This window comes from Triturus cristatus, chromosome 3_2 (assembly GCF_964204655.1).
Source record: "Triturus cristatus chromosome 3_2, aTriCri1.1, whole genome shotgun sequence".
Classification (NCBI taxonomy): Eukaryota; Metazoa; Chordata; class Amphibia; order Caudata; family Salamandridae; genus Triturus; species Triturus cristatus.
The window spans coordinates 380,574,630-380,602,433 of NC_140584.1; the positions used below are offsets into that span (position 1 = coordinate 380,574,630).

General features: G+C 47.4%; 1 protein-coding gene across 1 annotated transcript in view; it reads right to left on the bottom strand.

The window, feature by feature from the left end:
- GNL2 (G protein nucleolar 2) overlaps positions 1-27,804 on the bottom strand; it is a 147,467-nt gene that overhangs the window by 5,126 nt on the left and 114,537 nt on the right. Inside the window, exons 13-14 of the mRNA XM_085647901.1 lie at positions 24,194-24,666; positions 3,328-3,407 (exon numbers count right to left, since the gene is read on the bottom strand). Of these exons, the coding sequence (XP_085504027.1) occupies positions 3,328-3,407; positions 24,194-24,666 (553 nt within the window). The remainder of the gene's footprint in view (positions 1-3,327; positions 3,408-24,193; positions 24,667-27,804) is intronic.

Sequence of the window (27,804 nt, forward strand, 5' to 3'; positions counted from 1 at the left end):
ATAAGGTACTCCATCTTAAACTCTGGATTGTATTGATCCCACTGAGATTCTGAAAACAGAAGCAGTATGCAGTTTCCAAAGACTGCGGGCAGGTAATTTGCAGCCTCATTACTGCATGACTGGGTCCAGCATTTGGGCAGAGTCTGAGTTCGATCTAAAAATGTTCTTCATGGTTTGTGAAAATTGTTGGTGTTTAACTGGCTAAGGAACTCCTCTGTGCCTGGTCTCTTCTGCCAATCTGTGCTCCCCTTCTGAAGGATTGCCTTGGTCCTTTAGTGTTTCTGAGGTCCGCTAGTGCTGAAGGCAGTGTCTGAGTCAGTGCTGAGGGTGCTGGAACAAAAGTCGACAGTGGGACTGGGACAAGATTCAACAATGAGACCAGGACAGGCATCTACAACTACAGGGTTTGACACTGTTGAAAGGCTTGGCATCATGAGTGAATATGATTGGTACCAGGGGCATCCCAGAGGGGAACGCTGTTGCGGGATGGTGAATAAGTTAGACCTGTTAGCGGGAACCTATACAGAGCTCCAAATGGATCGATGGGGCTCAATGGCGCATAAGAGGTGATGGAAGTCCACATGAACAGTGTCATCATAGGAAGGAGGAGATACGTTGGAACGGATCCAGGGACCGGAAACTGGCATCAGAGTTAGCACCGCAAATGGTAGCGGCAGTGAAGGGCTCAGAAAAGGGCCCATGGATGTGTGGATTATGTGGCTTCAATTGGGGAGGCTTCTTGGGTGATCTCTACCCACCGCATTGAAGAATTTGAGAAAAATCCGTGTGAAAAAGACAGGAAAACATAAAAAATTACGTACAGCACATTCAGATCCTCATCCTAAGGTGAGAAAAAGGGGGAATAGATGTCAGTGTGCTGGGCTGGTGCTAAATGGCTCTGGTGATGTCACTCTGGGGTCGCTTCTGGTGCTGAGATGGAACCAGCGCTCTCCTCAGAATAGGAGGAGAACAAAGAATTTTGTTTCTAGTCCCGCGGCTGGGGATATTCAACACGTAAGGAATCTGCAAGCAGAAGTATCAATCAGAAATTGTAATACTTTGCCTACAACTGTAAATATCTTAGTCATTTTCTCAATTGCATACAAGACTATTTGTTAATGCAATGCTTAAAGAGTTTGCCAGGTATTTCAGTCTTTCTGGTGAATTACTGTGTTTCAGTTACAATGTTACTACCTACAACAAGAACTAATCAAAGCTTTAAAAGCCATCATTAGGAGTGGCCTGTAAATTCAGATCAGCAGGTAGCGGTCGTTACTGGGCCGATCAAAATTATGTTTTAATTTTTCCCACAGAGATTTTAGCTGCTTAGAACAACCAAAATGTCTGTGAGAAACTAGGTGGCATGGTGAGCAAAAGAATGATGGATTTAATCCAGATCTGTGACTGGGGGTGAAAGTTTGTTACCATTCAGCATTCTGGCCATCATCTTTTTCTGTTGCTATGGACGCCCTGAAGTGGGAAGGGTATGCAAAGACGTGGGTCCCATCCTCACTATGCCATTGGATTCAAGCTAGCCTGGCTGAAGAGGGGTGATACCCCGAAACCGGTCCTAGGTTGGTTGTTTTCCGGTCCAGGGAGGACCTAGCCTGGCAGTTCGGGCTGAACTGTTCCCATGGGGAGCAGGTTCAAGACTGATTTGCATATGGCAAAGGCAAATCTAGGGAGGCATGGTGAGCAAAAAACACGATGGTTTTAACCCAGGTCTGGGGTGAATGACATTCCGTCCATCATCTTTTTGTGTTGCTAGAAACTATGTGAAAAACTTGTGGCAATTGACACAGAAATACCAATTACCTCATCGTAGTCCCCAAAAATTGTAATCTGTCATTTCCCTACATCTGAAAATATATGGACTCCAAGAAATGGTAATTCTTGGATATGGAAATAACAGGAATTTTAACTGGCTTGTAATAACTACCATATGCTAAGCATTTCTTGTGATACTGCGAAAAACGCTGACCCTAACACATAAGACACATCTAACATGTACTGCTAGAGTACCAAAGATTGCATCTTTATTGCCTCTCTTAACCCCTTTATTCGGATATCCATCCCACAAAACAATTCAGTTAGGAATAGCCTCCTTTTCTGTTAAGTGATTACATTTAAAGGGGTTATCTCAAATTGAATTCCTTGTTGCTGCTTGTTCTACTATGGTGTGGCATTAGGATTATTTTCAGTATTTTGCATGTGCTGTGTGTCCTTTTGTATCATGAAACTGTTGGACAATGCTCTGCTGCACATGACTGATATTTGCACCATAAACATATTGTGAAAGAAACAGTTTTCTAAATTTTATTAATAATGGTATTGAAACAGTCTACAATGTATCAAGAAATAAGTTATACTACATATAGAATGTAATATTATTCAACACCGAAGAAATAGAAATTGATTTGAAATAGTCACACACAAGAATAATTTATAGGCAAGGAGAGAAACTTATAATTACACACAGGCCTGCGTTACCTTAAGTCTTGTGCTGATTTAGAAGACACCGCAATTAAAGATGTTTGTGAAGACATCACCTTCCCTGGAATTATATTCCAGGACATTAATCCTGCATTGTGCTATGATGCTACTCAAGGATAGTTACTGAAAGTCCAAGTGAACAAGATGTCCCATCTATTCTTCTCACCAAAATGTCCTCGAATCCCCGGTCTCACACTTGTATATGTTATGCTTAACTTCATCCTTGCCCTTCTGAACTTGTTCTTCTCGCCTACAGTTCATTTGGTTCTCTTATTTGATCACTTGTTCCATGTAATTATGAGGAAGTTAAACTTCACCCATTTATATGTATACAACACTGACACTTTTGGATAAAGCCCGCTTTATAAGAATGCATAATGTGTTTGAGAACGATGCCCCTATATCATTATCACAGAAATCTAACCGTAGGAAACAAATAGCATCACTAGGGCTGAGAAGAAAACAGGAATCTCAGAGGCACAGTATACAGTGAAAACATGAGAAGTATTACTAGTTTAATTTTGGATTGTAAAAAAGAAAAGAAAAACAAAATGATGTTAAGGGCCTCGTTTTTGATAGCTGGGTTTAGTGAACAGCTGATTAACAGCGAGTATAACTGGAGGAAAATGCTGCCACTAAGACTGACCCCACTGTGTCAATCTCAGTGTTGATGTTTTTTGCCTTTCTCTCTCTCTCTCTCTTGAACCAATGCACTGCTATATGGACAATAAGAATAAATAGAGCAATTTGGTGCCAAGAGAAAATAATCAGCTTTCAAATAACAAAGTAATTAAAATAAGTTAATTTAACTGTATATTTAGCACTTTAGATTACCATGGGTTTGAAGCTCTTCTGACGCTTGAGACATCTGTTCAGTTTTTGTAAACACCTTTTCACTTAGTCCCTTTGGAATCCTGCAGCAAACAAAAAAGAAAACATAAGTACATGCTCAAGAAATTCTACATAATCTGAAACTGGTAGATGTTTTATGAAAAACAGTCGAACCTGACTGACCTGAAAAAACTGACCTCCATTATAACGCTATGACTGACGAATGCATTGAACAATATTTTCAAAAGAGATTTTATTAACATGCATTGGTGACACATTTATTGCTAAAACCTATGGAATTGAAAGAAAAGCAAAATGTAACTTACCCAGTAAGCATCTTTTCATAGCATGTAGTGTTGTAGATTCCCAATCATGCCCTCTAGTGTTGGGCTGGGATGTGTGCAAGTTGTCTTTCTTTGAAGAAAGTCTTTCGAATCGCGAGGTAGAGCGAATCCTCCTCTTGCTGGTAATGCGCATGGTCATCTACTCCATTATTAGATTGTTTTCCCGCTAGGCGGGTGAGGATGGAATGTGAAGTATAGTGTAGTCTAGCAAGATGCCCATGCTAAAGGATTTGTGATATTTGATCAAAGTAATTGCAAACAAACACAGGTGTCCAGGGAGTAGGGTGTGCAGATGTGTATCTACAGCACTACATGCCACGAACAGATGCTTACTGGGTAAGGAATATGCTACTTACCAGTATGCATCTGTTCTTGGCATGTAGAGCTGCAGATCTACACACTTGTACATAGATCGCCATCTGGTGTTGGGCCCGGATGTTTGCAGTTGTTTTTCCTCTTGGAAAGTCTTTGGAAGTCACGAGGTCGGTGACTCCTCCTTTGGATCGTATTGCGCATGGGCTTCGGCTCCATCCTCAGATTGTTTTTCGCCAGCAGGGAAATGATGGAGCGTAGTAATAAACAGTGAAGATGCCCATGTGTGTTGTATCTAAATAAGATAAACTGGAACAGATAAAGGTAGCCGGGGAGGCGGGTGGGCGTGTGTAGATCTGCAGCTCTACATGCCAAGAACAGATGCATACTGGTAAGTAGCATATTCCGTTCGAGGCATATGAGCTGCAGATTACACACTTGTGCATAGATTATATAGCAGTACCCACCGTTAGCGGCGACCACCTATCTGTTGCAGTGGTTTGAAATAATGTTTTGATTACAGCCTGGCCCACACTAGCTTGTTGCTTAGTTTGCACATCTACACAATAGTGTTTAGTGAAAGTGCGCGGTGTTGACCATGTAGCTGCTTTGCAGATATCATCTAATATGATGGTTCCTAGAAAAGCCATTGAAGCCCCTATTTTACGTGTAGAATGGGCTTTAGGGGGAACGGATAGCGTTCGTTTTGCTTTGTGGTAGCAAATCTGAATGCATTTGACAATCCACCTAGCTATCCCCGACTTGGAGATGGGGTTGCCCTTGTGTGGTGGAGAGAAAGAGACAAACAGTTGTTTGGTCTTACGGAAAGGTTGTGTTCTGTCGATGTAGTAGAGTAAGGCTCGTTTGACATCTAGTGTGTGTAGAGCTCTTTCTGCAACAGTTTGTGGTTGCGAGAAGAATACTGGTAGTTCTACAGAATGGTTTAGGTGAAAAGGAGAAATGACTTTAGTGAGGAATTTTGGGTTGGTACGGAGAACAACTTTGTTATGGTGCATTTGTAGAAAAGGTTCTTGAATGGTAAATGCTTGTATCTCACTGACCCTTCTGAGGGAAGTGATGGCTACGAGAAAAGCGGGTTTTCAGGTTAAAAATTGGAGTTCACATTTGTGCAATGGTTCGAAGGGAGGCCCCATTAGTCTGGTGAGAACGATATTTAGGTTCCACACAGGTGAGGGTGGCACTCTGGGGGGAATTATTCTTTTAAGGCCTTCCATGAAGGCTTAAATGGCAGGTACTCTAAAGAGTGATAGATGTTGCCTGTTTTGTAGGTAAGTCGCTATAGCTGCGAGGTGCAGGCGAATGGACGTATAGGCTAGATTACACCTTTGTAGGTGGAGTAAGTAGCCTTTGATGTGTTGAATGGAGACGTCTAGGGGATTGATGGTGTTGTTGTGACAATAGACAACAAAACGTTTCCACTTGGTGGCGTAGCACGCTCTAGTGGTGGGTCGCCTAGCTTCCTTGATGACGTTCATACAGTCAGGGGGAAGATTTAGATAACCGAATTCTAGGACTTCAGGAGCCAGATCGCAAGGTTGAGCTGAGCTGGGTCCGGGTGCCTGATCTCTCCATGGTTCTGGGTTAAGAGGTGTGGAAAGAGGTGTAACTTTTGGTGCCGTACTACAGATAGTTCCAGCAGTATGGTGTACCACGGTTGTCTGGCCCAAGTTGGAGCTACTAGGATTAGTGTGAGGGAGTGTTGCTGTAGTTTGCGCACCACTAGTGGAATGAGTGGGAGAGGCGGAAAAGCGTACGCAAATCTGCCTGACCAGTTCATCCATATCGCATTTCCTTTGGACAATGGGTGTGGATATCTGGCGGCGAAGCTTAGGCATTTGGTGTTTTCGTGGGTGGCGAAGAGGTCTATCTGTGGATGCCCCCACATCTGAAAGTACGGGTGTAGAACTTGTGGGTGGAGTTCCTACTCGTGGATTTGTTGCGTTTGTCTGCTGAGCAGATCTGCCATAGTGTTTTGGACTCCTGGGACATGCTGAGCTAGGAGAAAGATTTTCTGGGGTATGGCCCATCTCCATATGCTCTGTGCTAGCTGAGAGAGCTGTAGAGAGTGTGTGCCGCCTTGTTTTTGAATATAGTACATGCGGATTAGGACTGCCTTGCCTGAAATCTGTGTTTGAAAAGATTTTAGGGCTAAGAAGATCGCTAGTAACTCCAGATGGTTGATGTGGAGTAACTTTTGTTGAGGTGTCCATGCGCCCTGCACGGTGAGATGTAGCTCCCAAGCCGGAGAGTGATGCGTCTGTGGTTAGTACTATCTGGGAAACCGGGTCCAGGAACGGTCGACCTGTGGAAAGGTTTGTGGTGGTCCCCCACTGCAGAGCGATGGGTGCGACCGTCTACCAACACCAGATCTGTTAATTGACCCTGGGCCTGGTTCCATTGGCGCGCTAAGCACTCTTGGAGAGGACGCATCTGGAGTCTTGCGTGAGGTACTATGAAGATGCAAGAGGCCATCATCCCTATTAGCTGCATAAACACCCAAGCAGCGTCTTTTAGGTCCAAAGTGGTGAGGAAGTCGTTTTGGGAAAGCAGCGGAAGTACCTGCTGAAGCGTCACCATATGAAAATGGTCTGAGTGTATGTATTTGTTCAGGGGCCGAAGGTCTAGGATGGGCCGTAGAGTCTCGTCCCGTTTTGGTATGAGAAAATATAGGGAGTAGACCCCCATATTTTGTTGGTTGGTAGGAACGTGTTCTATTGCTTTTTTGTCTAGGAGGGAGATTACCTCCTGCTTGAGTAGCAGTAGATGTTCTAGTGACATTGGGCGTTGTCTGGGTGGAATGTTTGGGGGGGTAGATATTAGTTCTAGGCAGTAGCCTGACCGAATTATTTGTGTTACCCATTTGTCTGAGGTGATGGTAGTCCAGACCGGAAGGAAATGTTGGAGTCTGCCCCCGACCGGAGTGGGATGGTCTGGGAGAAGTGGAGGGAAGTCACTGGGTAGGCGCGGTGGCATAGCGGGCGGTGTTTGTTTTGCCTCTGCCTTTGTTATTGTTGCCCCTGTAGCCGCCTCTTTGGTAACCCCTTGTAAAGGTGGACTGAGTAGGGGATTTGTATGAAGTGGAAGCGGTGTCTGAGGAGTAGCCTCTGGATGTGCTCCGAAAGGAAGAGCGGCGAAAGGAGCGTCTGGGAGGGTGAGATTGTAAGGCTCCCATGGATTTTGCTGTGTCAGTGTCCTTTTTTATTTTCTCTAGGGCGTCATCCACTTTTGGGCCAAACAAATGTTCCTGGTCAAAGGGATGGTTGAGGATGGAGGCTTGTACCTCCGGTTTAAAACCTGATATCCTTAGCCAGGCATGGCGACGGAGGAGGACACTGGTATTGATGGCCCTAGAGGCTGTGTCTGCTGCATCTAAGGCACAACGTATGGAGGTATTAGTAATTGTTTTGCCCTCCTGAATTAGCTCATTGGCCCTAGCTTTGTATTTATCAGGGAGATGGTGCATTATAGCTTCTAACTCGTCATAATGGGCCCTGTCATACCTCGCTAGTAGTGCTTGTGTATTGGCGATACGCCATATATTGGCCGCTTGAGATGCAGTACGCTTGCCTGATGCGTCCAAGAGTTTAGACTCTTTGTCAGGTGGTGGTGCGTCGCTTGACGCCTGTGAGTTGGCCCTTTTCCGTGCTGTGGATACTACCAGGGAATCTAGTGGCGCTGGCCCTCTGATGTAGGAGGGATCTGTTGGGGCGGCTTTATATTTCTTTTCAATGCGCGGGTTAATGACCCTGGCCCTGACTGGGTCCTTAAAGATCTCTGGCGCATGTTTTATAACACCTTTAAGCATAGGCAATATGGAGGTGGTCCTATGTGTGGTGTCAAATGTATCTAGGAGGAAATCCTCCTCCACTGGGTCGGTATGTAAATCTACCCCGTGGTAGTGTGCCGCCCTTTGCAGTAAATGGTTGAACCCCAAGGAGTCTTCTGGTGGAGAAGGTCTGGAAGGGTAAAGATCATCTTGTGGGACGTTAGGGATATCAGGGATATTATAATCGTCCCATGGGTCTGGGGATCCTGTGGGAGTGGTGTCCCCTGTAGGTATATTTTGGGGCACATCCCCCATGTCATCATATGGATCCCCTTGATCATCATCATCCGGGGATGGGGTCGGGGAATGATGAGGTGGGGAATGTAGTCTGAAAGGGGAGGTAGCAGAGTCCTTCCTTTTTGGAGGTGGAGGCGGAGCAGGCTTCTCTAACGGTCTCTTTTTGATAGAGAGCATCAAATGTCCAGTTTTGGGATCCTTAGTGTTTTTTGTAAGGGATCCGGTGCAAATAGTTCTGGAGAGGTTGGTTGGTCCGTCGGCGTCGAACGCGTCGGGGCTGTTGGTTTCTTAGGTTTATCGGTGTTGGTTCGTTGTTTGGAACCATGCTTGGAAAGCTCCGATTGTTTAGTAGGTGCAGAGATGGATTTTAGCTTCGAAGTGCCGGTGGCCTTGTGTGCTTTTGTCGGTACCGAAGATGGGGTCGGTGCCAAGGAGCTGGGTTTCGACCCCGAGTGTTTCGGTGTGGGGCTCAGTGTCGAGATGGAGGGCGGTTTCTTTTTCGGTGCCGAAGAGTGTTTATCGGCTCCGACGGTGGGCTGGCTCGAGCCCGAGCCGCCCGAAGGCTTAATTGGCTTCTTTACCGGTCCCGAAGGTGTGGTGTGGGAAGCAGTGTCTTTGGTCTTGCTTAGGCCCGAAAGCGAAGGCGTGACCGAAGCCTTTTTCGGTGCCGGTGAGGGTGTGGGGAGGGGGTGGAGGGTAGATTAGTACTCATGACCCTCTGTGCCAGAGTGGTGTCCTCCAAATCTGAATCGTCAGCTTCGGATGCGCTGACGAGTCCCTCGTCGGTGTGTTGTTCTGGAGCGTCGACGCCTTCCCCGAAGATGTCGTCCGGGATCGCCGTCGAGGAGTGTGCCATGGTTCTTCTGGCTCTTCGGTCCCGAATAGTTTTTTGGGACCGGAAGGATTTACACGCCGGACAGTCTCGAGTCTCGTGTTCAGGGGAGAGGCAGAGATTCCACACCTCGTGGAGATCGGTGTGGGGGAATTTGGACCCACATCGAGGGCACTTTTTAAATGGAGTCCTTTCCATTAGCCAGGATCAGAGCTTGGGTAGGCCCGAAGGCCGCCGTCGACGACTGGAACCGAAGGTGTTGCCGATGAGAGGCGAGTCGAGTGGGGAGATCGCGATCGAAACAATACCGCAAATTTGGGGTGAGGATTGCGCGTCGATCGTCGAACTGGAAGCTGTTCGGAACCGGAGCGCGAAGATTACATCTGAGCCTGATGGCGGAAAAAAAAAATTTGGAGGATGGAGCCGAAGCCCATGCGCAATACGATCCAAAGGAGGAGTCACCGACCTCGTGACTTCCAAAGACTTTCCAAGAGGAAAAACAACTGTAAACATCCGGGCCCAACACCAGATGGTGATCTATTCACAAGTGTGTAATCTGCAGCTCATATGCCTCGAACATAACATTTTCCGTTCAAGGTATGCGTTGTTGTAGATACACACGCTTAGCACAGGCTGTAAAGCAGTCCTTCTCCATAAGCGGTGGCTAACCCGTGGAGGTTGCAGTTGTTTGAAACAATGTACGCAGAACTGCTTGGCCTACATTGGCTTGTTGAGGGGCCAGTACAAATGTATGTGGTGTAGACCATGTAGCTGCTTTACATAGGTCAGTGATGATATATTACCTAGGAAATTCTTTGAAGCAACTGCTTTATGAGTAGAGAGCAATCTAGGAGGAACAAGTAAAGTCTTTTTGCTTTAGCATAGCATGCTTGTACACATTCGAGAATACAATGTGCAATGCCGGATTTAGAAATGGCCCTTCCTTTGTATGGTTTTGAAAAGGCAACAAAGAGTTGTTGTGTTTTCCTAAATGATTTGGTTCTATCAATACAAGACACGAGAGCTCATTTTACATATAAGGTGTGTAGAGTCCTTTGCGTAACTGAGTCAGGTTGGGGAAAAAATACCAGGAATTCGATTAAGGTGGAATTGAGACACCACCTTTGGAAGAAATTTAGGTTTGGTACACAGTACCACCCTATCTCTATGTAGCTGAAAGAAGGATTATTCTAAAATTAATGCCTGAAGCTCACTGACACGTCTAAGTGAAGTGATAGCAACTAGGAATGTTACCTTCCTGGATAAAAAACTGAGGGTCAGGAGTGGGAGGGCTCGAATGGTGGGCCCATCAATCTTGTTTATATAATATTGAGACTCCAAGTGGGAGCTGGTGGCGACCTAGGAGGAATAACTCCTTTAAGAACTTTTAACAAGGCTTTAATGATTGGAATCCTGAATTGGGAACTGAAACTAGGTGCTGCCGTATAGCTGTGAAAGCTAAACTTAATGTAATAAGTAATGAATATGCTACTTACCAGTATGCATCTGTTCTTGGCATGTAGGGCTGCTGACATTCATATCTGTGCATAGATCGCCGCCTAGTGTTGGGTCCGGATGTTTGCACGTTGTTGTCCTGGAAGAGTCTTCGAAGTATCCTTGGATAGGTGACTCCTCCCCTGGACTACAGTGCGCATGGGCATCCTCTCCATCCTCAGATTGTTTTTCGCCATTGTGGCAGTGATGGAGTAGATACAGAAAGTGATGACCATGCTTGCAGTAATTCTGAGAGCTGCAGCTGCGACAGGCGCCGGGGAGGAGGGAGGGCGATATGAATGTCAGCAGCCCTACATGCCAAGAACAGATGCATACTGGTAAGTAGCATATTCAGTTCGAGGCATGTGGGCTGCTGAATTCATATCTGTGCATAGAATACATAGCAGTGCCCTCTATTAGCGGCGGCTACCCGTGCCAGCTGCAGCGGTCTGAAAAAGTGTTTTGAGAACAGCCTGTCCTACAGCTGCCTGCTGTTTTGACTGCACATCTACGCAATAGTGTTTTGTAAATGTGTGTGTAGTGGACCATGTGGCTGCTCTACATATATCATGCAGGGGAATATTTCCTAGGAAGGCCATGGAAGCCCCCAACTTACGTGTTGAGTGGGCTCGTGGTGGAATAGTTAATGTGCGTTTTGCCTTTTGATAACAGATTTGAATACACTTAACTATCCATCTGGCTATCCCTGCTTTGGAGATGGCGTTACCTTTGTGGTGTGGGGCAAAGGCAACGAACAGTTGTTTTGTCTTCCTGAATGGTTTAGTCCTGTCGATGTAGTACATGAGGGCCCTCCGTACATCTAGTGTATGTAGTGCCCTTTCTGCAACAGTTTGTGGGTTTTGGAAGAAAACGGGCAGTTCAATAGTCTGGTTCATGTGGAACTGCGATATTACCTTGGGCATGAACTTGGGGTTGGTACGTAGTACGACCCTGTTGGCGTGAACCTGAATAAATGGCTCTTGAACGGTTAGTGCCTGGAGTTCACTAACTCTTCTGAGGGAAGTGATCGCTACTAGGAAGGCCACTTTCCAGGTAAGGAATTGAATCTCGCATGAGTGTAGAGGTTCAAAGGGTGGACCCATCAGGCGTGTGAGGACCAAGTTGAGGTTCCACATTGGAGCCGGTGGGTGACTAGGTGGAATGACTCGTTTGAGCCCTTCCAAGAATGCTTTGATGGCAGGCACTCTGAATAGAGAGAGGTGCTGCCTGGTTTGTAGATAGGCTGAGATTGCGGTCAAATGGACACGTATAGAGGTGTACGCCAGATTGCATCGATATAGGTGTAAGAGATAACAGATGATGTTTTGGATGGATGCGTCCAGCGGGTTGATGTCATTATTACCGCAATAAATGACGAACCTTTTCCATTTGGCTGCATAGCAAGCTCTGGTAGTGGGTCTCCTGGCCTCCTTGATGATGTCCATACAGTCAGGTGGCAGGTTGAGATAGCCAAACTCTAGGACTTCAGGAGCCAGATCGCCAGATTCAGCTGTTGCGGATCTGGGTGCTGAACCTCTCCATGGTTCTGCGTCAAATGCGCGGGTTTGATCCGCAGCCTTTGATGCGGCACCACGGAAAGTTCGAGGAAGGTGGTGTACCACGGCTGGCGTGCCCACGTGGGAGCAACTAGGACGAGTGTCAGGGAGTGTTGTCGGAGTTTGCGGGCCACTAGCGGTATCAATGGCGCTAGGGGAAAAACATACGCAAATCTGCCGGACCAGTTCATCCATATCGCATTGCCCTGCGACTGCGGATGTGGGAATCTGGCGGCGAAGCTTGGGCATTTTGCGTTTTCGCTTGTCGCGAATAGGTCTATCTCCGGATGACCCCACTGCTGAAAGTACGGTTGGAGTACTGATGGGTGTAACTCCCACTCGTGCATTTGGTGGTTGTGTCTGCTGAGCAGATCCGCCATCTGGTTGTCCTTGCCAGGGAGGTGTTCCGCCATGAGGAACATGTTCCTTTGAATGGCCCACTTCCACATGCTCTGAGCCAGATGAGACAACTGTGGAGAGTGTGTGCCTCCCTGTTTCTGTATGTAGTACATTGCGGTCATGTTGTCCGTCCGGATCAACACGACCTTGTTGCATAGATGTACTTTGAATGCCTTCATGGCTAGGAAGATTGCCATCAGTTCCAGAAGGTTGATGTGCAACTTCTTTTGTTGTGTTGTCCATAGTCCTTGCACTGTGTAGTGGAGTACATGAGCTCCCCATCCCTGGAGAGACGCGTCCGCTGTCAGTACTATTTGTGGGACAGGCTCTTGGAACGGTCGGCCCTTGCAAAGGTTTTGTGGAGTCCACCAATGCAGAGAGTTGTATGCCCGACCGCTCACCAACACTAGGTCCTTTAACCTGATTCCACTGACGTGCTAGGCACTCCTGAAGTGGGCGCATATGTAATCTCGCGTGCGGGACTATGAAGATGCAGGAGGCCATCATGCCTATCAACTGCATGAACACTCGCGCTGGAAGTGAGTGATTGGGTTTGAATTTGGAGATCAGCAGTTGTATGCTGTTGATCCTCACTAAATTTGGCTGAGCTGTGGCCGCCAGAGTGTCTATAGTCGCACCTAGGTACTGTTGTACGTGTGCGGGCTGGAGATGGGACTTTGGATAATTCAGTGAGAATCCCAGACTGTGAAGAAGGTGAATGGTGCGGGACATGTGGCTTGCACATTGCTGGGCTGACTTCGCTTGAACGAGCCAGTCGTCTAGGTAGGGGTAGACGTGTATATGCTGCCTCCGTAGATGTGCTGCCACCGTAGCTAGGCACTTCGTGAAAACCCTGGGCGCTGTTGTCACGCCGAAGGGAAGGACTTTGAACTGATAGTGCTGCCCCTGAACAGTGAACCTGAGGTATTTTTTGTGTGAGGGGTGGATGGGTATGTGAAAGTACGCATCCTTGAGGTCCAGTGTGGCTAGGAAGTCTCCCTGCTTGAGAAGCGGAAGGACTTGCTGTAGAGTGAGCATATGAAAGTGCTCTGAAAGAATGTACTGGTTCAGGGGTCTCAGGTCCAATATAGGTCTGAGCGACCCGTCCTTTTTTGGAATTAAGAAGTAGAGGGAGTACACTCCCGCACCCTGCTCGTGGATGGGTACGACCTCTATAGCGCCTTTTAGAAGCATACTTTGCACTTCTTGCTGTAAGAGCGTTAAGTGCTCTGAGGACATAGGACGGCTTCTTGGTGGTATTGTGGGTGGAGTGGAGGTTAACTCCAGACAGTAACCGTATTTTATAATATCTTTGACCCACCTGTCCGTGGTGATGGAATTCCACGTGGACAGGAACCTTTGTAGCCTTCCCCCGACAGGTGTTATGTGGTCGGGAGGAAGGGAGAGGGCGTCACTGCTTGTTCTTGGGGGAGGACCTGGTGTTGCCGTAGCCGCGTCCTCTGCCCTTTGTGCTGGAGCCACGATATCCACCTCGGGTGTTTTTATCATAGGTGGTCTGTGTATTGCCTTTGTTATATGTTTGTTGTGACCCCTGTCCTCTACCTGCTCCTTTGTTTCCGGGGCGACGAAAGGAGCCGCTCCGAAAGGACTGAGTTTGTAGTGCGCCCATGGACTTTGCAGTGTCCGTATCCTTTTTTATCTTTTCGAGGGTGGTGTCAACCTCTGGCCCGAATAAATAGTCGGGGTTGACGGGCTGGTTCAGTATATTGTTTTGTACCTCAGGCTTGAATCCTGAGATCCGTAGCCAGGCATGTCGTCGCAACATGACGCTTGTGTTTATGGCTCTGGCAGCCGTGTCTGCAACATCTAGTGCGCATTTGATGGAAGCGTTCGTTAGTAGCTGTCCTTCTCTGATGAGCATTTCTGCGCCTTCCTTGAACTGGTCAGGGAGATGTTGGAATATTTGCTCAAGTGTGTCATAGTGCGCTCTATCATAGCGAGCAAGGAGCGCCTGAGTGTTGGCTATGCGCCATATGTTGGCAGCTTGGGCGGCAACTCGCTTGCCAGAGGTTTCTAACACCTTGGACTCTTTGTCCGGGGGAGGAGCGTCACCTGTTGTTTGCGAGTGTGCCCTCTTGCGTGCATTCGCTACGACGATGGAGTCGAGTGGTAATTGTCCTCTGATGTAAGTAGGATCCCCAGGTGCTGATCTGTATTTTTTATCAATCCTGGGGTTTATCACTCGTGCCCTGGTGGGTTCTTTGAAAATGTCCTTGGCTGGTTTGAGGACCCCCTTCAGCATTGGCAGAGTCTTTACATGTCTTTCTGAGGATGCAAAGGTGTCCATTAGAAAGTCATCTTCGATGGTATCAGAGTGAAGCTGCACCCCATGGTTATTGGCAGCACGTTCGATAAGAGCATTGAACGCCGCAGTATCCTCCGTAGGAGATGTCTTTGCCCCATAGAGTTGTGGATCCTGTGCATCGAGAGGTGCACTGGGGTCTGCAGGGTCGCCCCAAGTTTGATCAGGGTCCTGCTGGTCATCAGGGTCCGTGTCTACATGGTAGGGGACTTGGTCAGCCATGTAGTCCTCCAATGCGTCTGTATCGGAGCGTGTGGGGGAGAACCGGTGTGGATCCTGGTAGGATGAATGGAAGGGTTCATAAAGGAGAGGTTCCGATTCTGCAGGCAACTTCCTTTTTAGTGGGATCCTGAAAGGGTCCAATGGCGGCTCCGAAGTTATCCTTCGGTCCTGGAGAATCATCCTGCCAGTGCCGGCGTCGATGATACGTGCCGGAGACGTCTCAGCAGGTGTGACCGTAGGTTGGGTGACCCGCGTCCTGAGTTGGAACATTTTTGGGATTGTTGACGGAGGCAAGCCGAAGGTAATGTTGGTCGGCACCGAAGAGGCTGCGGGAGCTCCGACCGAACCGGAGCCCGACGTGTCCTGGAGGACAGGTGTGGTTTTGCTGCCTTGCGTCACACCAGGTCGTTCTTGGGGCGCCTTCGAGGCTTTGGCACCGGCCAGGCTCGTAGAGGCGGCCGTAGATTTTTTCGGTGCCGGCGGGTCACCGAGTCGGGGTGAAGAGATCGCCGTCGAAGTCTTCGATACCTGAGGCTTAGGTGTCGTCGAGGGAGCGATGTGAGACACAGCAGGCGGTACGGCCCTTGGTGTCGTCGGTGCCGGTAGCCGAGCAGGTTTGTCGGTGCCGATGGCTTTTTTCCGTTTGTCGACTCCAACGTCGCCCGCCTCAAGTTCGGCACCGAAGTCCCTCTTGGTGCGGTCGGTGCCGACGCGGTGTGCTGGCGTCGAAGGCCTCGATCCGACCAGCGCTACTTTCAGTTTCGGTGGAACCTGAGCAGCTTTCGGTTTCGGTTTTGTGATAGGGAGACCAGCCTGTTTATGTAGTAATGGCTGCCGCTGAACGTCCGAGGCCGGGCCCGAGGGCGGGGCCGAAGAACTGCGGGATGGGTCTCGGGTAAGGCCCGAAGGCGATCCCTCGACCGGAGCCATAGGCTGTGGCACTGGTGTTTGAACGGTTTGAACAGGTAGGCCTTGTTCATCATTGGAGCTACTTTCTTCGGCCCCGAAGGCCTCCTCGTCGTCTCCTACCTCGGTGTCGTCTTCACCTCTGTGGAAGAGTGACTCGTCTTCCTCGTCCGATCCGGGTTCGTGTTCGGAAACGGGACTGGAGGGCAAGACTTCCAATTCCTCGACGTCTTCGGCCTCGCCGAAGATGTCTGTCGGGGCCGGTGCCGCGTGCTGCGCCTCGAGTCTCGCCGCTCGTCGATTCCGCAGAGTCTTCTTCGAGCGGAACCGGGCACAGGCCATGCATGTTGATTCGTCGTGGTCCGGCGAAAGGCATTTGTTGCACACCGGATGGACGTCGATGTGTGGGTACTTCGCATTGCATACCGGACACCTTTTGAATGGCGTCCTGGATTCCATCGTCGAAGTAGTCGATGGACAGGTAAATGCGAAAGCAGTCGGTGCTGAAAGTTAGTAAACTAACAAATTCTATCGAAACCCGATCGATAAACAGTACCGACGCGAACTAAAGGCCTTTTGGCCTCGAAAAAATATTTTCCTAACTTGAGCTAAGATAGCACATCCGAACCCAATGGCGGAAAAAAACAATCTGAGGATGGAGAGGATGCCCATGCGCACTGTAGTCCAGGGGAGGAGTCACCTATCCAAGGATACTTCGAAGACTCTTCCAGGACAACAACGTGCAAACATCCGGACCCAACACTAGGCGGCGATCTATGCACAGATATGAATTCAGCAGCCCACATGCCTCGAACTAGACTATGTCTTGAACCATGGCTCCTATAGGATCAATGTGTTTGAAATGACACTAGTGAATTAAACCTTTCCACTTCGCAGCTTAACAGGCATGAGTAATGGGTCTGCGTGCTTCTTTGAGAATGCCCATACAAGGTTGTGGTAGATTTAAATAACCAAATTCTAGGACTTCAGGAGCCAGATCGCAAGGTAGAGGGACCTGGGGTCTGGGTTTCTGATTTCTCCATGGCTCTGCGTGAAAAGGTCCTGCCTGTATGGCAGTACCTCGTGAGGAACTACTGAGAGTTATATGAGTGCAGTGAACCATGGCTGTTGCACCCATGTGGGAGCCGCTAGGATAAGGGTAAGAGATGTCTGCCGAAGTTTGAGAACCACAAACGGAAGCAGTAAGGGCGGTGGAAAAGCATATGCAACTATCCAGGACCAACTCATCTATAGTGCATTGCCCCTTGACTGTGGTAACCTGGAAGCAAGGTTTGGGCACTCCACTCATGGACTTGCTGGTGCCTCCTGCTGAGGAGATCTGCAAAGTCGTTGACAACTCCTTGGAGGCACTCTGCTAACAGGTGAATGTTATATCGGAGAGCCCATCTGCAGAGGGACAGGGCTAGATGAGAGGGTTGAGGAGACCTGGTACCCCTCCCCCCACCACTTTTGCGGATAATCAATGCAGTCATGATGCCCGTTTTGATCAGCACTACCTTGCCAATGATTGAAATGGAGCTGTGTTTGAGTGTTCAGTGTCCTTGGAAATTTAAATCTTGTGAATGCGCTTCCCAAACTGTGAGGGAGGTGTCCGTTTTTATGATTCTCCGCAGAACTAGGTCTAGGAAAGGCAGTCCATTTCGGAGATTGTTGGTGTCCCACCACTACAGGCGGCAGCAACACTACATCTTCCCATTGACCCTCCACTTGAGTCCATTGGTACGCTAAGTACGCTTGCAGCAGACGCATGTTGAGTCTGGCATGAGGTACTATTGCTACGCATGAAGCATCATAGACACATTACTGTCCTCACTGTTACCAGCTGATAAGGCTGGAACTTGGGAATTAGCACCTGAAAGGATTGAATCCTGGCGGTATTGGGCTAAGCCAACTCCACCCCTGTGAGTCTACTTACCTGTTTAACCGCGATATTGCTAGGAGTCGAGGATGGTTCCTAGGCAGGGTTGTATTTGAAGGGATTGGAGGTGGGATTTGACTGCATTGATGGCAAGTCCTAGTTGATAGAGTAGGTTTGTGGTTGCCTGAGTGTGTTGGAAGCACTTTTGATGATCTGCACTTTTGATAAGCCATTCGTGTAAATATGGAAAAACGTGTATGTTTTGCCTGCACAGGTGTGCAGTTAATACTGGGAGACATTTGGTGAAAATCCTGAGAGTTGTTGTAACCCTGAAGGGGGCCCTTTGTGCTGAAAGTGCTGTCATTTTCATTACAGAGGTTCCACAGGCTCGGAACTGTGTGCATGTCTGCCGAAGGTGATTGGTTTAGGCTCCGATGTTGAAGCCTTCGATGCTTCATTTTTGATGGGTAGGGTTTCGGGTCCGAAACTGGAATTTTTGGTGCCGAGTTTTGACGCTGAAGGTTTCAGCTACGAAGGTCGGCTCGACTCTGTTGGATGAGGAGTCGGTTCAGGAGCATGTGGCCTGTGCTGTTTTTCGGCGCCAAAGCTGGACGAGTCCGATCAGCCGGTCGGTGCTGAGCATGGCCTGAAGGCAGTGGCTGGTCTGGGGCAGGTAGGCAACCCTTTGTGGTGTCTACTGGGGCGGGGTGGAGGAGAAGGGGGCACCGTACTTACTGGTTGCCCTGGAGTGAAATCTTGCATCTCCATTTCAGAACCTGAGCTGTTATCTGGGAAGAAGGTGACGTCATCAGCGGCCGACGCTTGGGCCTGTGCCTCCTCTTGAAGGTCTTCGGGTCCTTAGAGATCTGGTGTATCTTCAGCACTGTGGCGGGACATCTTGAGGCATTGAACTCAGCAATCATGCATCTTCTTCGACCAAAATGATTTGCAGGCCTTGCAGGTACCCTCCTTGTATTCAGGGAAGAGGCACAAGTTACACACCTGGTGGCGATCGGTGCGTGGGAACTTGTTGTGGCAGCACGGACAGAATCGGAAAGGTGTCCATTCAATCACGGAGTGAACATGGCGTGGAGGAAACATCCAAGCAATAACGTACGCCCCAAAGGGAGAAAGTACATGAGGGCCGCAACTAACTCAAGTCGCCCCAACGAAGTTTACTTCGATGAATGGACTAGAGACGGACCACCTGCGATCTAAAACAATACCACTGGTAGAGTTTGGAAAGACGAAATAAAGACATGTTGAACCGAACAGAGGAGCACATGTCCAAACCAGACAGTGGAAAAAAACTATCTAACAATCGAGTTGATGGCCATGAGCATTACTAGCAAGAAGAGGAGTCACTCTACCTTGTCCCGTGAAAGACTTTCTTCGAAGACACACAACTTGCACACATCAGAGTCCAACACTAGATGGCAGGATTGTGCTAAGCTTGTGTATCTACAGAAGGACATGCCTCTGTGTTGTAGTTATCATTATGTTTTGAGGTCAATACTCTACTGAATAGCCACATTTAAAGTAACTGAAAATTAATGCAGACAAGTAAATGTGCAGGAGTCTATGAAAGATGTCTGCCAATCTATGGAGTTAAGGGTACTTGGGGCATTCGTCTACATTTAGGGCTGTTTTGTTTCTAATGTAACTGTTTATTTACCACTTTACATGTTGATGACAAACTTAAAATTCATGGATGGACCACTACACCCTTATTGAAAAAGCCCTTCTATTTACTGTTTAGTATAATACTCACAAGTACCCTTCAGTACGTTGAAATGTTAGTGATTTGTAGAGTATACTGATCTTAAAGATAGGGAAAGCCTTGCGTTTCCTCAATTTGTGGACAGACAATTTTTTGTGAATACCTCCCTACTCTACCGCCCATTTGTCTGCTCAGCCTTTTTATTTATTCATATTATATAACATGTCTGCAATTGAACCTTTTCAAATGCATATAGAAATAGTCAAACAGGATCTTACAAAGCAGCGAGAGGTACATTTTCATGGCCAATTAATTAGTTTGCATTCTTTTGCTGCTATTCTAATGGCAGCTGGAAACTGCCCAGGAGATTTGCGGAGTTCACCTTCATATGCTCCATTCTCATGCTGCATCAAGTTTCTTCTCAGCATGCAGAGGTCACAAACATGGAAGAGAATAAGAAAGCAAAATGCAATGCAACTTCATTCAATTCTATTTGTTTCATACGAAGAGGCAAGGATGGAATATGCAGGAAGCCTGGGTGCTGCTTCAGTACAACACTGCAGTCTAGAGCATCAAAAGCAACCAACACATTAACAATGAGGGCTGATGCTCATCCCATGTGATAATTACTTTTGCAATTTAAGCAAGGCGGTGTGAGAAAACGACGTTCTGTTGCAGTAGGGTGCTCACTACCAGAAGTGGTGATCCCCCCCCCCCCCTCTCTAAAATAGCAGACAGGCAACCTGAACCCAGAGAAATCTGTATATTAACCCCTTTACCACCCAGTGAGGAACTGAAGGTGTGGTCCTGGGCACTGACAGCTGTCAGTGGGCTCGGCTTGGTGTTGCCCTTTATGGCTGCACAGTCCTTGGCATGGTGGTCTGACTCCATGCTAAATAGCAAGTTAGGCCCCCTGACCCTGTTGGACATGGTGGGGTTACTCAAGCTGTGGGTAACCTCTTTAGGTAAAATAGAATTTGCAAAGGTGGACACCTCTGATCCCAAACTAAAAAGATTGGGTGAAAACACTAAAGAGTTAGGAAAGGAGCATTGAAAGTTAGTTCCTGAAACTGTTGAGGTAGGCTAGCTCCCCAAAGGGACTGACCCCTGGACAGAAGGATGCAAGGAGGAGTAGGCCCTGCAAGAACACAGCCATTTTCCCTACGTAGCCTCACCTGATCCACTAGGTAGGCTTTCCCAGATGGTGGCTGGGCTTCCTGGCCTGGTGAGGGGGGTGAGGGAGGGAGCTGGTGGCGGGTAGAGGGAAGAGAGGGCGGCTTATGTGAGAAAATGGGGTTCGGTTACATTTCCCCCTCCCCCTTTTTGCCTGGCTTTTGATGCAACTTTGATGGTAGAGTACTGGGTGCCTGCTGTCCAGGTTCCCAGCACCAGTGTTCTTTCCCTAAAAAACATCTCCACCGTTGGTATTTCTGCCCCTGTAAGCCCCTAGTGAGTGGTACCTAGGGCCTGGAGGCTGAAGGGGGCCCCTGGGACCCCTTCACTAGGACCATGCCACTGCCCCTGCAGCTGGCATGTCCCTGTAAGGTGAACTAAAATGACCAAGTTGACATGGCACACTGCCTATGTGCCATGCCAGCTAGTACCGCCTAAGATATAGGTAAATACAAAAAGAACAGTTGATGGACAGAATGCAGAACAATGTCACACATTCATCCCAGTACAGAGATCTGGGCCTAAATCCATCGTCTTTTTGCTCCCCATGCCATTCCAGTTTGAACCCAGCCATATGCAAATCAGTCTTGACCCAATGTGAACACTCCAGCCCGAACTGCCAGGCCAGGTCCTCCCTGGACTGGAAATAAGCATCCTAGGACCAGTTTCGGGTTTTTAACCCTCATCAACCAAGATAGCTTGACTTCCAGTGGCATGGAGAGCACGGGACCCACGTCTGGGCATACCCGTCCCACTCATGGTGACAAATGCAAAGAGAACAGCCAGGATAGCTTCACTTCCCCGAAACCGGTCCTAGCACGCTTGTTTCCGGTCCAGGGAGGACCTGGCTTGGCAGTTCGAGCTGGACTATTACCATGAGGCACAGGGTCAAGACTGATTTGCATATGGCCAGGTCTACACTGGGGTGGCATGGTGAGCAAAAGAATGATGGATTTAACCCAGATCTCTTGATTTGTTCTGCATTCCGTCCATCAATTGTGTGTCTTTTGCTTTCTCGCCCCAAGATATAGGTAAGTCACCCCTCTAGCAGGCCTTACCAGCCCTAAGGCACGGTGCACTATATCCCAGGTGTGGGCATAGCTGTATGGGCAGACATGCCCCTACAGTATCAGGATCTATTCCTTAATATTGTAAGTGCCGGGGAAGCCATAGAGAGTACATGGACTGGGAACTTGACAACCCGTGTTCCACAGCCCCATGATGGCTTCACTGAACCCAGGAGTGTTTGGTACCAAACTACTTCTTTCAATAAAACCACTATTGAACCATGTACCCAGAGAGAACCTCAGGGGTGCCTCCTGAAAACCTACCAACCCTGGTGTGGGCACTGACTGGCTTTAGGCAGCCTGCAACACACAAACATGTTTCTGGACCCCTGGTGGAGAGTCTCTGCTCTCTGGGGCTAGAAACAATGCACATCCTGGGCAGGGGTATCACACCTCATCCCCCCAGGATGGGCCAGTGCTCTAAGGGGAAGCTTCAAAGGCCTGCCGCCTTTGTAATTTGACCCCCAGCCTCTGCTGCTAGCAGCAGGAGGCAGTCCCTGGTTTACACTCCCACTTTGGGTGGGAAAACTTATAAAAACTAGAAGGTGTGCTCACCTTTGCCATCTCCACTCCTCAGGTGAAGGAGGCGAGGTTAAGCACACTTTTCAGTCCCCTTGAAGATGAGGGGACTCCTCCGAACAGGGCTAGGTCTATGCCCTCTCCCACAGGAGGGTGGCATAGAAGCGGGTGACGTTACCCCAGCTAAGGAGCCCATTGGCCCTACCGCCTACTCCCTAGAATGCCCCCTAAATTTAGTATTTAGGAGGCTCCCCCAGACCTAGAAACTAGATCTGCGATGACCTAAGAAGAAAAAAGACATTCCTGCAGAGAAGACTGAAGACAAATACTGCATTTTCCCCAGCCCTAGTGGCCTGTCTCCAGCTTCTGCACAACTGAGACCCTTCCTGCTGCCAGCGACCTCTGAAAATCCTGGGAGGACTGCTGCCTTCGAAAAAGACTCCTCCCGTGCACAGCTGACCTGTCTAAGAAGAAACTAACTCCAAGGACCCTGGATTGAGGCAGATCCGCATCTCCTGCTCACTGCACCAACAACCACAGTCTGGGTAGCTCCCCTGAGCAGAGAAGTCTCCCCAGCGACCCTGACCTTGTGTCTAGCATTGGCTGACCTCGTCTGCTATGTGAATCCAGAGGCTCCCCCTGACCACGTTTAAAGGCACCCCTTCAACTCGAAACCCCTGGCCTTGGGTGAGCAGAATCAACGGTGCCCCTTCGACTCTCATTTCAACTTACCTCTGCTGTCGTTGGTCTCCCTCCTGCAACCTCCGGTGCCACGCCTGCAGCCTGTTTGCCAAAAGAAGACACCAAATTGAAAAGCATTGGCCGTCTGATGCTGATTTTGCACCAGGCTGCCCCTGTGACGCTGGTGGTGTATGTTTGGTGCTGCTTTGTGGCCCCCCCATGCTAGTCCTAACACCCATTTACCTACCTGCAAGCACTGTGGCTCCAGGCAAAACCAGCCTCCATTAAAAAGCATTGGGCCGAACTGCAACTTTGCCCTCTGCACCCAGCTGCCCCTGTGCTGCTGGTAGTGCAGTTTTGGTACTCACCTGACCCTTGCTGACCTTTGGTCCCAAAGACTGTAATTGTATTACTTACATGTTTAACCGCGATATTGTTTTCCCCATAGGGAAAGTTTCAAAGCTTGGATTTTTGAAAGTGAAAAGTATTTTTATTTAAAAACATACTTACCTTAATGCGAAGATCTTGGTCTTTAAATAACATACATAGTATATTTTTCAAAAATTGGTCTGGATCTCCTTCTTGAGTCGTGTGTCCATTATTGGTTATTGTTGTGCAAATAAATGTCTTGTACTCCTATGTGTTAGGCCTAAGGCTTCTCGCCACACTACCACTAAAAGAGCACTTAGGGTTTTACATTGAGTCATGTACACTTTTGGGGAACCCCTGGACTCTGTGCATGGTATAACCACCTACTGGCTATACCATATACAGAGCAAGCTTCCTACAGGCAGTTTCAAACTTCGTGCCAGGGAGCAAAGCCGATTTGGTTTTTATCCCACAAAATGTTGGTAAAGTTTTCCATTGACTAAACACTTCATCAAAAGAGATTAGGCATGAAATTAACCAGGGTAGTAGGTTCAATTTTGGGTTATCTTCTAGCGGTTTCATTAAAATATACTTAAGTGGAGCGGCAACTCCTATTTGGAGGATGGCTATGTAGATGAGGTAAATATTCGATTGCATGAAAGAAAAATTAAATACAGTTGCTATGGCGTCTTGGGAACTATGCAGGTCCCAAGCAAGAAATGCACATGTGTGTGTGTGTGCACAGCACAATTTATAGTTGTAAACAAACTTCATCTTTATCAGGATGGACTGACCCAACACCCACAGAAATACAGAACTTGATAGCAGATAATGACAAACAGGTCAACATAGTCTGCTCGGTTCCCACCCTAATAGGCAGAGTCAAAATGAACATTAGATTTATATTATTTTAGTTCAAGCGATTGCCCAATATAATAAACAAAAGAAAGTTAACTGAATTTTTTGTTTTGTTACAAACATTACAATACCTTATGGCAGAAAACCGTTTTGCCTTGGCCTTGTCAAGGAACTTTTTGTATTTAGCAATCTTGTCATCCAGGGCCCTAATGACGGCTTTGGGGTTTTGGGCTTTTGCCTGAGGCTTTTTGGAGTCAGTGCTTTCTGCATCCTGGCTCTTTTCAGATTCATTTTTCTGGCTCGCTTCCACCTCGTCATCTTTCTCTGCCTCTTCCTCCTCCTCATCTGTACCAATGTCTGACAGGTCTGATAGATCAGGCGCTTCCACGGGTACAAGGTCTTCACCAGTGAATTCAGGTGCCACATGTATTTTTCCAAAGTTCTGTCTGACATGGGTCAATATCTGTTTTATTTCTGTGTTTGCTTGGGTCTCTTCTGGCTCCACTCTTTCTGAAGCTATGTTGACAGGCTCCATCTTTTGCTCTTTTGTGCTACTGGTAATGCTTTCTTGAACAACCTTTATAGGGGGTGCAGGGTTTGAAGGCTGTAAGAGAGAAGAAAACGAAAGTGTCAGACTGTGGTTCATTATTTAGGGATCCATTCTGAGTAGAGTAAGAATTCTGAACAGGTTCTACTGTGATATTTCAAGTCGTTCCCTGAGTGGTCCTTCAAGAAATGGGGACGTACAATAGGAATTGTTATTAGTGCACAAGATTCCGACATAAATAGCCCATTTTCGACCTGTTCTCCATCTGCAGATATTACCAGGTTTACACTAGTGAAATATCTAGAAGGTAAGGGAGGTGTGATCCCAAATCAAGTGGTTAACTATTGTTACTAGCTAATCAGGATTTACTTCTAACTCAGAATGGAGTCCTCGTTAATTATCTACTAGACTTTTATGCCTTTAGTTATGCTGCTGTACTGAAGGACGGGAAAAAAAGACCTACTTTTTACTCATCATGTCACAGATGATTGATCATCAACCCTGAGCAGAAAGTGGGGCATTAAACATGCCTCGTCTGTTCTTTGTGGTCATAAGGTGGTGATAGATTCCTAAAGCAAATACACGCAAAATTATCACTATAGTCTTTTGGCCCAAGTGAAAAGCTGTTAAAAGAACTACACAGCTAAAGAATGGCAACAAACAGCCAGGTTTTAAATTTCTTGTGGAAAGAAATACCACATGAAGAGACAGCTGAATGGTGCTCCACATTCAAGTGCCTGAAACAGAAGAGACCTCCTCTTTCTCTTGCCTGCAGAATGAGGGAATCACATGCTGCAATGACTGACAGAATGCAAGGAATCCATCACAAAACAGAGGACATGTTGATCTTTCAGAAGACTAGGAAATTCCTACAGATGGCTCCGTGGACCATGTATAATACTTTTAACTGGTAACTGGGTGCCAAAAAAGGACTCGAACAGAGTCAAACAGACTCAGCCCAGCCCTGGAGTTGCCACATGACCTATCCTGGCATGACAAGCACAGCACAAAGCAGGCATCTAGGTGAGAGCTTACAATAACAGTGTGGCAGATGCAAAATCACTTACAATTGAGCATCCTGGAAGATGGCAGAGAACATCCAGATGGCACAAAAACAGTGGCACATCAGCCTTCTGTGGGAGCTCGGAATGTATCTTATTCTCCAAATTCTTAATATTTTTAAGCAAGGTGGTCAGTATGACCTTTCGAATTGGTAGGAGACTGGATTCTGGAGGCATCATTGCCACCACCACCAACAAATCTCTATCTTGTCAATGCAACCTTTGATGGAAACACAGTCTAATGGGTTCCATATCTCCATTGTTTCCTTCTATGCTGTGAGTGTTGGATGCTCTAACATCTTCAGGAGGACCCGAGAGTCCCCAGCATTCATAGAGCACTGGAAACCATCACAATGGATGAGAAGAACTACAGGCACTCCACTGACCGTGAAGAAGCTTAGGGACCAACAAACTCAGAGGAATGCTGCAAAAAGTAAAACCAATATTAGATGTCAAAGAAGGCTATTAATCTGCCTCATGATAACTAGAGAGAAAAGAATGAAACCAAGTAAACCAGGCTAGGTCTGTTTGCTCAATGGACTAATGCATCCACTGTAGGGATCTGTGTTTGACCTCATGTTTACAGGGTCAAGCCCCGTTAAGTCTGAGAAGCCTTTCATATTTTCGAGGTCAATAAAATGAGTGCCACTGAGTTGGACAACAGTAAGCATACGTTATTTCAGTGCCAAGCTATTTTATTTATTTATGTGGAGTTTTATATAGAGTGAGCAAGACCGTATCCAGGTAATACAGCGCTTTACAGTAGTGTACAAAGAAAGAGATACAACATAAGGAAATTTAACATGAAGTATTAATACATATATATATATATATATATATATATATATACACACACACACACATACATACACATGGACTAATGTTAACAAATAAGTAGAAGCATATAATGTAACAAACTCCAGGCATAGAGCAGAATATGGCGAGGAAGAGGTAGCGGGTGAGAAGGAGGGAGGGAGCGATCTGTGGCAAATGGGGAGAGTTCTCAGTATGAGAGGCGCTTCATGGATCAAAAGAGTTTTACTTCTTTCTTGAAGCTGGATGTGGAAGGGTTGCATCTGATTTCAGTAGGGAGTGTGTTCCAAATTTTAGGGGCAATTCCCGGAGAAGGATTGGTGATAGGTTTTCTTTTTCTTTTTTTATTTTGGAGGTTTCAGAAGTATAGAGCTAGTGCTTCCGAAGGGTCCGTTATCACCCGACAGGGTCAGTTTCTGGGCCAGGTAGGAGGGGGTAGTGTGGTGTAATGCTTTGTGGGTCATTCAGGCAATTTTTAGATGGATCCTGGCCCCGTAAGGCAGCCATTTCAGAGATTGAAGGTCGGGGTTATATCATGTTTTTAGAGGTGCAAGTGAGGTTTTTGGGAGCTCCACCAAGGTAGTGCTACCGTAATCCAATTTCAATAGCACAAGTGCATGTACAGCAGTTGTGAGGTCTGCCATGGGGAGGAAAGGTTTAAGCTTCCTAAGAATATGCAACTAATGGTTAGCTCCTCTAGTGATAGTAGAGGTATTTTTGCTTGTAAAGATCTTTTTCCAGGTTTATACCTAGGGATTTGACAGAGTCAATGATGTGTGGTGTGCTGTTCAGGGCAGTAAGAAGAGGGAGCCATTCTTTGATGTTAGGGAGTAGAGGTGGGCGGTGTGATCAGTAAGATATCCGTCTTAAGGGCATTGAGTTGAGGTAGTGGAGAGTCAGCTACTGTCCGTCTTTGTCAGGGTGTTGTTGTGGGTGTGGATGTCATCAAGGAAAGTGATTTTCATGTAGAGTTGGGTGTCGTCGGCATACATGTGGTAGGAGATGTGGGAGAATTTGAGGAGTACACTTACAGGCTCCATATATAGGTTAAACTGTGTCAGGGGAGAGAATAGAGCTTTGTGGGACGCCCAGTGACAATGGGGACGGATCGGAGAGAGTGTGATTGATTAGAAGGTGCTGGGAGCAGTTGTGAAGCAAGGAGGAGAACCAGTTCAATACCGTGACGGAGAGGCCCAACCTGTGTTCGAGAAGATTTACACGGGTGGCATAGTTGATGGTATCAAAGGCCGCTGGGTCAGGCTACAAGGTTCAAGTGGTAAGATTTGCTCTAGCCAAGAGAGCATAGGGCATTGTCAACTAT